Source organism: Eutrigla gurnardus, assembly GCF_963514095.1.
Source record: "Eutrigla gurnardus genome assembly, chromosome: 11".
Lineage (NCBI taxonomy): Eukaryota > Metazoa > Chordata > Actinopteri > Perciformes > Triglidae > Eutrigla > Eutrigla gurnardus.
In genome coordinates, this window is record NC_139925.1 from 24684583 (window position 1) to 24696701 (window position 12119).

The window sequence follows — 12119 nt, forward strand, 5'->3', positions numbered from 1 at the left end:
GCATTTACTGGCTGTTTCATTTGCAAGGCTGACTGAATCTCACATCATATTAATAAGAGACAAAATAATCGAATAATTTTTTTTTAAAGCCCACTTCTACTGCCCTGACTGGTATGGAATGGCACTCAATGATTGTGACGCAATGATTTCCTAAGAAGGTAGTTATTTATATTAATCTGTAACCCCTGATGTACTGTCCCTGTAAGTTTGTGCTGTCTGTATTTGTTTTGTTTGTTTTTCTTCTTTGTAATTCAAATGTAAATTAAAATGTGGCTGACCCTTAATGTGAATACGCAAACAGAGTGGAAGTAGGTAAGGAGAGGTGCTATTCTGGTGCTGTTACGTTGCTCTAAATCAGTGAGATAACCACCCCTTGTGAAATAAAAGTCCCATTAAGTAAATATATGTGGTATTTGAAATATAAGTCCCATGAATGATAAATCCATGTGGTTTATCAGATAAAACAAATTATATAATGCAATACTAATAAATGAATGTGTATTTATATTTACATTTATGTAACTGTAAATGCTTAAACATATATATCTACTCATAGTTCGAATTACAGGGGAGCTAAGGGGATTTTGGCTCCCCTGAAAAGGACAGGAGCTCTCTTGAAACCCTCCCATGAGACGTTTAGGGGAGCTCTAAAAATGGTCCACTTTTAAGTAATATTTTATTTTCTGTAATTTAAGGTTCCCAAAATAAAAATAATAGTTTATTATGTCTGTCAATGTTGTGCTTATTTGTTGATTGCATTCCATTTTCCAAACATCTATCTCCACTAATAAATAAAATGCTGTGGTTATTCCTGCTGTGGCCATCCATGCGTGGCGGCGCTGCACTCGAATTGTAGATTTACGTAGCTACCTGAATCCACATCGACGACCGGGTTGGCCTGAGCGGAGGGGAGAGAGACGAGCTGCGAGCCGCATACAGCGGTTATATTGTGCTGTGGTTAACAAGTAACGGAGCTATATAATGCTTAGCTGTTTTGTTCCAGTGATGTGTTGTTGTTTCTGAAAGGTGTGTATGAGAAGCAGAGAGATGTTACCCGTGTCCCTTTGCTTAGTGACTCTGATTAAGACATTAAACTCCTCCCGTGATCCCTACGTTGTTGTTATTGTGCCTATTTGAAATGTTACTGACGTAATTTCTGCCTGCAGTAGTAATGTTTTACGCAGTAACCCTGTTATTTACCGCCTTGCCGCGCACGTATATGCGCTCATGCGCGTGCATGTGACCTGGGAAGTCGCGGTGAACACCGGAAAATAGGTCTCCCCGAAAGCCACTGTGTAACTCGAACCATGTATCCACTACTGTAGCGAGAAGTGAAATGTGACCGTCTGTAATTTCAGCTAAGTGAAAAACATTCAGCTACTTTGATAGCGTTCAACAACTGCGTCATCCCGCTGGTCGCCTCCCCGTGTCATGAAGCTGGGAGGCGGAGCTGACTACACCCGGCAGGTCAGCGAGGCGGGCCGATAGGAGAGGAGAGGAGAGGAGAGAGGAGGATCATAGAGGAGAGGAACCTATTCAAAGAAGTTATTTTTTTAAACGACCTTGTGATATTTAGTTACTTCTTCTAAGAAAGTTGTTTAAAACAGTAACGGAAGGCAAGAAGATGGGGAATCGAGTCGCCCGTGAGGATTACGAATGGGTGTACACGGACCAGCCGCACGCCGACAGGAGAAAAGAGATCCTGGGTGAGCTAGCTTATCCGTTAGCTAGTTTTGGATGAACCGATAGTTAACTTCTGTTATATATAACGGTGTTAACTCGGTTTGGTGGCCATGTTGATGAGTAGTGGTTAGGTTAATTGTGGAATGGTGCAAAATACTACCACCATACTAGCTGACTCGGTTTGCTAAGGTAACTTAGCTAACGGTTCCATATCCGCCCGTGTATTTCCAAGTGTTAGCTAACTCACACAGGTAAGGTTTAACGTTGGCGAATAGTCTGCCTTGTAATGAATAACAGCCACCGCCATCGCTGTTATCAGAATATAGAGGGTTATGTATGTGCCAGCTAGTACGCTCAATGAAACATATTAGCTATGTAACAGCCGGAGTAGTCGCCACTCCCCGAAATGACACACCGAGTCTGGAGCTCCTCGCAGTAACGCGGCAGTAACGGTCCGGTACTCCCACAGCGGGCCCGGGACATAACGGGAGAGCTCTGCTGTGGTTGAACATGTCCTCAGTAGATGGTTTGCAGGCTTTTGAGACATGGAAGAAGTATTCAGCCGTAAATAAAGATAAGGAGAAAATGACCATATTATAACTCATATTAACCGCCTAGGACCTGAGCTCATTTTTGGTATGCATTTTTAATTTCTCTTTGCTATTTGGGCTTATTGGGACCTGATAAGTATTAAAACTAAGCATCATATTTTGACATGATGCAGTGTGTGGGTTCACGAATGTGGACATCGGCCCGTATGTGGACGCCAGGTCTTAATATATTCAGTATGTAAAGTATGTCTTACATCACACTAAACTGAATATATTTGGGATTTGAACTGATGGGACAAAAAACCAAACAGTTTTTTGTCCCATGTCTAGTGAGTTGCAATTTGTTTTTGGTTTCATTTTTTACGGTCTTTAGAAGTTTTTATTAACATTAGCTACAATAAAGTGAGAAATGAATCAAAGGCCTCCTTTTCAAAGTGCATTTATGACAATCAGGTGGTCTGCCTCATTCCCTTTTGGACCAGGACAAGTTTTTGGGTCATTGAATGTATACGTTTTCTGTACAACTTTGTGTCTCTTATGTCTTTTCCCTGCTCGTGTTGCAGCCGCCTAAGTGGTCAAACACAAAGTAGTGCTATTGTGTTGAGAGTGAGAACAGTGCCATGGATAGATCTCATGGACAGCAGAGCCGTCTCTTGGTTGAATTATTCATGCTTGTGAAAGCAGCAGGATCAGGAGACTCAGTCACCGCCACACTACAGATTAGAAAGTTGCTGTCAATCTGTTTCCACAGAAGTAGCAGATATGGTAGAAAAGCTGTTTTCATGAACCCTCCGAACTTTGAGAATTGGATCTGTACTGAAAGTTGGCAAAATGCTTGGTCAGGTTATTGACTTGATTAATTTGTTTTCTTGTTAGAGAAAACAGACAACAACAAAAAACTGAGGAACATGAACAAGTTTTGTTTCCTCACCAGTATCTGTAACAGCACTAAATGAATTTAGAGCATGTGTTTTTGAAGGCCAAAGGTTACCCAGCCTTGTCTTTTTTGTTCTGTGGAACATTGTCCCTTATGGTTGCTCGTAAAGAGCTGAGCAGGAGACGGTCACATGCCTCAGGCCTCTCCCACTGAGGGCCGCTCAGCCCTGCGGGGGTGGGGGGCAACATGCTGAGGTGGTGTTTGCAGAGACTGTTCTTCTGCTTTCATCAAACAAAGCCGGCCCCAGCTTGAGAGCGAGATAACAATAGTTGTAACAGTTGTTTTCTTGATTAGTTGATAAATGATTATCAACTAATTACTTATTCTTTTTTTAAATTCCTGATAAATATAACAATCGCTGCCCCAAAAGAAATATCATAATTCTGTGGCAGCCCGCCAAACTCAATTTTGTCCTTTCAAAGTTTCTTGAACTATTGCCCCAAAAAGTGCAAACGCTGTGGCTGAGAGGTAGAGCGGGTCGTCTTTTAGTCGGATAGGCAGTTCAATCCCCGACTCCTCCAGTTGGCATGTCAAAGTGTCCTTGGGTCCTGGCTAAAGGCTGATCAGATAAGGATTTTCAGAATATGGTTAAAATCAGATATCACAATATGTTTGACCAACTACATCTATTAATATTGTGATGATATTAATGGTTTAAGCATTGGTGCTTTTACAAATGAGATTATTTGATAATCATCAGTAATATGGATATAATGACAGGTGGGTAAAGGCAAATAATAAAACACCTCAAACAGTCTAGCGATTTCAGAAAATTACATAACATTTTTGACATATTACAATATTCAAAATCGATGATTGTATCTTGACTGGTGTCACGATATTGATATATTGCCCAGCATTAAAGGAAGTTTTGTCTTTAAGCTTTTTGGGAGTTATCCACAGTAATAATACATAATTATGGAAAATTGCATCGTTTTAAGTCATAGGGGACCCCCATATTTCAGGCACAGGAATGTCCCTTGCTTTAAGCCTTGAGGGGACACGGTACATACCTGAATACTGGGTTAGTAATCAGTTGCGCTGGCTTGTAGACATTGTAGCCTCCTAGTCTGGCAAAGTAACACTCACCTGTGGATGTGGAATGTCCTCGACCTGAATGACTTCGTCAGCAAGTGACCTGAAATGTCCCGACACTTATCAGTGATCAAGATACCAAAGATTTGATAAAACCATTTACTGCAGGGTTACAGCCTCGGCCCCCATTACTGACACTTCTCAGCCACCAGAGAGCTGAGAGCCACAAGGCAGCATATATCAGCAGTCTGACATGACAAATGGGCAAAACCCAGTAACATTTAGTTTAGGCTGCATTTTCACCAACATGGTCCAACTTTATTGGTATGGGTATTTATAGGCTTATTAAATGTTAATTACAAATGATTTGGAAATGGCATTCCGAAGACAACATTTCCAACAGTGTTCACCGAAATATTTTCACATAACTTAGTAAGCATGTTATTGCTTACTGCTATTGGGAACAATTGAACACTTGTGCTTAACAGAATTAGGAATGTGCATTTTTACACCAATAACTTATACCATTTGGCCACCCATTATTATTTTCTGCTATTGAACAATTAGTTCTTTATAAAGCGTCTATAAAAACACTTTAAACCCATAAAACTGTGTTCTCTCCACAGCAAACAATATCTAAGGCATTAGGACTTGTGCCATTTTCTATTTCATACTGAAACTAGCGTGGGTAGGGCTGGACGATATGGGAAAAAAATCTTATCATTATCATTTTTTTTCAAATTGGTCTATTGATACACTGTTGCATTTTAATTTAATTTAATTTATTTCTGTTGAGCTTAAAGGTTCTTTTTTACTCCTGCTGAGAAGACTGAGGGATGAAGTAGGACTGTCAGGGTCAGTTTTACACTGGTTCTCGTCATACCTCTCTGGGCGTAGCTTTAGTGTCACTGTTAACCAAATAAGGTCTGAGTCAGCAGATCTGTTGTGTGGAGTCCCCCAAGGCTCTGTTTTGGGTCCTGTATTATTTTTGCTGTATTTGATCCCCTTGGGAAAAATCATCCAGGGATTTCCTGATGTTTCTTACCACATGTTTGCTGATGATATCCAGCTTTACTGTTCCTTCAAGCCAACTGAGCTCCAGAGGCTAAGTTCCTTAGTTCAGTGCTTGGTGGAGATAAAACATTGGCTGAGTGATAACACCCTGCAGCTTAATGTGGACAAAACAGAAACACTGGTTATTGCCCCTGATGATTCCATTCCAGGGATTAACCAGTACCTGGGTGACTTGGGCCAGTCTGTCAAACCGAGCCTAAGAAACCTGGGTGTTGTGTTTGACAAAGACATGAGCAACTGAGGAAAATTTCGAAACTCAGGAAAATGGTGTCACAAAATGACTTGGAGCTGATCACTCATGCATTTGTGTCTTCGCGTTTAGACTATTGTAATAGTTTGTTTTCTTGTCTAAACAAAAAGGAGCTGTCTCGCCTGCAGTTAGTGCAAAACTCTGCAGCGAGAGTTCTGACTCGCACCAATAGGAGGACTCATATAACCCCTATTCTTAAAGCTCTTCATTGGCTGCCAGTTTCGTCCAGGATCAATTTTAAAATTTTGGTTTTAACGTTCAGAGCTTTGCATGGCCAGGCTCCGCCTTACATCAGTGATCTGATCCAGCCTTACACCCCAACTCGGGCTCTGAGGTCTGTGAATCAGAATCTGCTGATGTTGCCACGCACTCGTTTCCGGACCAGAGGAGACAGATCCTTCCAGGCTGTTGCTCCCAGGCTCTGGAACGATCTTCCGCTCTCTCTGCGTTCAATGGAGTCTGTTGACTCCTTCAAAAAGCAACTAAAGACCTATTTGTTTGCTCATGCTTTTGCTTAGCTGTCTTGGGGCTGCTATGATTGTCACCTAGTTGTCTTGGCCTTTTAAACTTAAATTTGTATGTACTTCTTAACTGTGTATAGTTATTGTTTTTGTTTTAACTGTGAAGCGCTTTGTGACCCTGGTCTGTGAAAGGCGCTGTACAAATAAAGCTTACTTACTAAGTGAGATGATAAGATATGACAAGGTTCGTTTTGGTTTAAATATAATTTATTTTCTCTTCACACTATTTGTCTCATCACACATTCATTCACGCTGTAGAACATTATAAAACTAAATTTCAAATAAATAAATGGCTATATATAATAAACAACTATCTTAGTTCTGACCAGTCAGATGTTTCAAGTGACACAGAACAAATTCAAAATGACAGCTCCATTCTAGGTCCAAAATAGAAACTATATAAAGGACTTCAATGTATCCTTTCCTCCGTTTTGATTCAAACTGTCTTAAATTGTTGGTAACAAACACATCACATTAAATCACAAAAACATTCTGTTCGTATGCTCAGTACAAATTCAAGCAGCTTTCAAATGTAAATGCAGGAGGACATGAAGGCTGTTTTACAGTAAGGCATGCTGCTGGAGAATGGGACACTATGGTCTGTTGTTGTGCAGCTATTACACTGGTTACTATGACAGTGCTTGCTTGGGTCTGGGGACTGTGAAGTCCTCCATAGTGCTGCTCTAGAGGACGGATCTAGAGTTTGCACTGCACACTACTCTGCTTCTTGTCTCTGCCGTGTGTCCTCTCTGAACAGCTCGGCTGGTAAATATATAGACGTAGAAGTTAACCTGTAGAGCCGACATGCTAACAAGTCAAAAACCTCCTTGTTAACCATTGACATCCCTAGTTTATCGTCACATGATTCACTGAACTGCCAGTCTGCCACCACTGGTCATCGTGGGACAGTCTGCATTCCTAAACTGAAATCCTGTAACAATGTAGCCCCTGCTTTTTGAATGTATCGCATGTAGAAACCTTGTAACTACACACACTTCATCCCTCATGAAACCATGTGAAGTAGAATCATAACCGACCACAATATTCAACTGAAATGCTTGTCTATCATGTTATGTCTGCATGGACTGTAGATGATTTCTTCATGCCTTCTGACCGATCAAAGAATGTTGGGAAGGTAGAATACATGTCACACAGTAGGGCTGTTAGAATGAAATTTGGGAATCATATATATATCATTTGAATAGTCAAAATATCAATACTAATCAAATGCTGACATTAATATTCAAAATATTTTTTTTATTTGTTTAGAAACTTGTTGTCTAACGTGCAAATCTTGCCCTCCTCGCCTTGCACTACACGCAGAAACAAATGCTTTTGACACATGAAGTCTGATGAACAATAAAGTTCTCTGATTCAAAATCTCACTATCAGAAATAGCCGATAACCGCCAGGAGCACTCGGTGAAATTAACAAAGATATAGATGGAGCTCTAGAAGTGATGCATCATGACAAAGATGCATCCATGCTGCTTACTGCTAGCTAGATCGACCCGCGTCTCCATCAGCTGATTCATCAGGAACGAGACCGACACCAGGATGTACATGAGAACGTGAAAGTAGAGCTGACAGTGAGACGAGGAGGGCGTAGCCATGGCAACAGGGACACAGCGTCCCCAGGAGAACACAATGTGGTTGTTTTACGTTCTTAATTATTACATATCTAGAAACTGTCAGCTGTTGGTAACTCAACATATTTATTGGTAATGTTTTTGGAACTCCCTCTAGTGGACAGGAAGTAAAACAACCACGGCTGATAATTGCGTTGGCAACGTATGCCTGTGTAGTGAAGTTAATATTAATAATAGGCTGCATTTGAGCATTCAAAATTTGAATATAATTTGAATATTGAAAAAAATATGGAATGATATTCAAATAGTATTATAGAGGAACATTGACAGCTCCGTCCAAATAATGCAAATATTTCAAACTTTTTTCTTATGATTGTTTTAATAATAAAACCCTGAGCTGTTTTCTTTCATTCAAATGTCCATTACCTTGTCGATTTGAATTTGAACTGAGTTTAACTGAAGTCTCTTGTTTTTCTCCTGCAGCCAAATACCCAGAAATCAAGTCACTGATGGGTCCTGACCCCCGGCTGAAATGGATTGTGTGCATGATGGTAGCGATACAGTTTTTAGCTTTCTACTTGGTCAAAGACTTGGACTGGAAATGGGTTTTGTTTTGGACTTATGCCTTCGGCAGCTGTATCAACCACTCAATGACCCTTGCTATTCACGAGATCTCCCACAACACGGCCTTTGGAAACAACAAGGCCATGTGGAACCGCTACTTTGCCATGTTTGCCAACCTGCCCATTGGCCTGCCCTACTCTGCCTCCTTCAAACGCTATCACCTGGACCACCATCGCTACCTGGGTGGAGACGGGGTCGACGTAGACATCCCCACTGAATTTGAAGGCTGGTTCTTCTGTACGCGCTTTCGCAAATTCATCTGGATTATTCTGCAACCGCTGTTCTATGCCATCCGGCCCCTCTGCATCAACCCCAAGCCCATCACCCAGCTGGAGGTGACCAACGTGGCCGTCCAGCTCACCTTTGACATCCTGCTCTGCTGGCTGTGGGGGGCCAAGCCTGTGGTCTACATGCTGGCCGGCTCCTTGCTGGGGATGGGCTTGCACCCCATCTCTGGTCACTTCATAGCTGAGCACTACATGTTCCTCAAGGGTCACGAGACCTACTCCTACTATGGCTCCCTCAACCTGCTCACCTTCAACGTGGGCTACCACAACGAGCACCATGACTTCCCCAGCATCCCAGGACGCAGGCTGCCCACGGTGAGTGACGCTTGGTGACTGTTACATTTACATTTAGTGCATTTACATGGGGATCATTGTTACACACAGGTGGCACAGATGATCCCACTGCCAGCTGCAGATCCCCGGCCTTAGAAAGGAAGAAAACATTTGGGTGGAGACGTGAGTCTAGGCAGGCAGCTTAACCAAATCCTCTGTAACCATGGTGCTATGTAGCAATGGTGTTTCACACAAACTCATTTCTTTTTAGGGCTGAGCACGAAAGTGACGGTGTGAGGAACTTTTTAATTTTTGTGTTCTATTTTTTCTTCTGCACAATTGCATTTTTTAAGTGGCTTGGTTTGCTTGAAAAGTTGAAAACAATTGGCACACCTTTAAGAACAGTTGAAAATGTAAAGTTGTGCTGTGACTGGCGCTGAGCATGGTCAGTGGGCTACCACCTTTCATTTTCACTAAATTTGGTGGTATCATTTTAAAGACATTTCAGCCATCAGTCCACCATGTTGGATTTTGATATATTTTCAGAACACGTGAGGATTTAGGATACACAAAAACTCATGAAACCTTCCACCCAGTAATGTAATGATTTATTATTATTCTCATATTATATCTATTTTCTCCACATATGACGTGTACAAAGCAACTCCTGTTTCATGATGTAGAATGTGCAGCCATGGCAACAGCCTTCAATAAGTACTCGCACACTTCATAATAAGGTGTCCTTAGTCTTAAGGCCTCTGTGACCACATCTGAACAGTCAACCCCTCGGAGGAGTAAATCATAGTACAAAATATGTCATTTCCTGTTGCCAGTAGGTGGATTGGACAATGAGCATTTCAGTTAGAACAACTTCCTCTTTCTTGGTAAAAGGCACATACCACAAAACCGTCCCTGTTCATTATTAAATACAACACCTTTAAAGTTCAGTATCTGAACAGGAAGGGTTAATGGGCACAGCTGTGTTTCTCCTTCAGCCAACACGTAACCCTTGTTGTAAACAGTTTTATATCAGGAATTATTCTGATCTCAGTTGGCAATGTGTTCCAGAGTTGTCAGCCCTGGAGAAAGCAGACTGTCCTAATGTAGTTCTACGGTCTGATATCTGACTGTGACTGGTAACTGTCAGATATCCCTCAGGTCTTTGGATGGACCTGGAAAACGTCTTGGGGGCGAGACCATGTAGACATTTGAAAAACAAAGATTGGTAATGCTCTCAAAGTTAAGTAAATTGTATAGAGAACCTGTTTCAGTTCAACTCCAGACCCGCCAACTTCCACTACACGTGGCTTGTTTGCGTACACTGAGTGTAGAGTTCCTGTTTGTTGTAGGTTAACCCCGCCCCCTATGCTAACACAGTGTTTGTCGTAGACGCGTGTGGAAGGCATTAATGCACCCAGCAGACTTCTTATTATGCTCAGTCAGCGTCCCACTGCTACACACAATGGGCAGGAAGGTGCCACAGCTTGTTAATTTGTTATTATTCTATATTCATTTACAATACAACTCAATGAAGTTGTTATGGATTTGTTCAGGGCGTGTCTGCTCTCCACAGACTGAATCAGCTTTGTCCACCACAGTTAATCCCATTATCCACAGCAGCAGCAGCAGCAGCCACCGGTGTGGAAATGATCCGTGTGTTGTGAAGGCGCTTTGTTGAAGTCGAATCTAAAATGTCTCCTTGGTTTCAGGTGAAGAAGATAGCAGCCGAGTATTACGATGACCTGCCTCAGTACACGTCGTGGGTGAAGGTGCTGTACGACTTCATCATGGACGATGCTCTGAGCCCCTACTCTCGGGTGAAGAGGAAGCTGAAGGGAGATGTCAAACAGGAGTAACTTCACTGGAACACCCTCCTATCAATTTAACTGCTTCTGCATTTTAATATGTTCAGCATGGGAAATAAGGGTAGACGCGTCAGAATGAAATTCTTCCAATACTTCCCAAACTCCAAATGTCCACTGAAGGTGTCTGTTTGTGTTCAGGCTCTTTCACCGCTGTCAGCTGATCTGCTGCCATTCTAATGTGCTCTGGACACCAGTGCTCTACACGTTGGGACGATGTAGCATTTTATCAACAAAATACGCAATAAGTTGATTTCCATTATCGGGATGATCGTAAATATCGTTATGAGTGACTTTATAAAGCTGTCTAGCTCGTTCTCGTGGCAGACAAAAGCAAAATAGAGAATCCAAAAATCTAAAAAAATGTCAAATGTATTTATGCAGGGAAACTTTTATGATTTATGAACATCATTTAAGATGTTTTTCACTGAAAATATATCTTTTTAAGTAAATGTCAAGTGATTCCAGTAAATTTGGTCCCATTTTTAAGAGTTTTTAACCATATTTCGATGATTATCAGGATAATATCGAGAATTACAATTCTTTTGACCAGGATATGAAATGTTCAGATCGTCCACTCTGGAGCCACAAGGTGTCGTATAGCACACTGATCAGTAACGTGTGAAACAACCTGAACATCATGCCATGTGAACAGACTGCTGGATGATGGTTATTTAATAAAGCCTTTAAATGGAGCTCTGGTGGCGTCCGCTCGCTACTTAGCACCTTAAATCAACTGTTGCATTCGCCTGTTAATGAACTAAGACGTATCTCCCTCCGGGATACAGGCGTGTGTGTGAGTGTGTGTGTGTGTGTGTGTGTGTGTCGAAGTGGACCAAAGTTGAACTGTGAGTGAATCCACTCATCACAAAGATCCCTCCATATGAACAAAGTTATCTGCCATGTATGTGCTGTTTGATCGGATCTGCACTGAGTTCATGGGGAAGCTTTCATTGGTTGTTTTATATGTGAAATGTCCTAATTCACCTTTTCTGGCTTTTGTGTGTTGTGTGTTTAAACTCTAACATGCAACACTTCATCATACCACCCTCTACTATTGTCATGCTTCCACACAAACCGACTAGAACAAGAGTTTAGAGTTGAGTGCTATGTGAGATGAAATGGTGTTACTCCTCAGTGCCTCGGAGATTTGTTTTCAATCCTGCTTTTGTGGTCTTAATTAAAATGTTCTGAAAAGCTCTGCCAAGAGTCGAGAAGGTGTTTCATATTCTTCTTCACTTCCTCTGGGTCTCCACAGGTATTCTGCCGCTGAGGCCGGGTCCAACTTTGAAAAAAAACATTATGATATAAGGGTGCTATTGAATTGCCAATTCCATTATTTTTATATTCAATAAAGTTAATTTGGACTATTTTAAAGCCATGAAATGAATTAATAAATATAAATATTGTATTAATTAATTTAAACGGTATTAC

At 41.4% G+C, this 12119-nt stretch overlaps 1 protein-coding gene across 1 annotated transcript; it reads left to right on the top strand.

Annotated features, from left to right (window-relative positions):
- Positions 1-1474: 1474 nt before the first annotated feature.
- On the top strand, positions 1475-11886 carry degs1 (delta(4)-desaturase, sphingolipid 1). The gene is made up of 3 exons (XM_084021806.1): positions 1475-1706; positions 8123-8865; positions 10533-11886. The coding sequence occupies exons 1-3, from the start codon at positions 1625-1627 to the stop codon at positions 10677-10679; spliced, it is 972 nt and encodes a 323-aa protein (XP_083877932.1). The 5' UTR covers positions 1475-1624; the 3' UTR covers positions 10680-11886.
- The last annotated feature ends 233 nt before the right edge of the window (positions 11887-12119 follow it).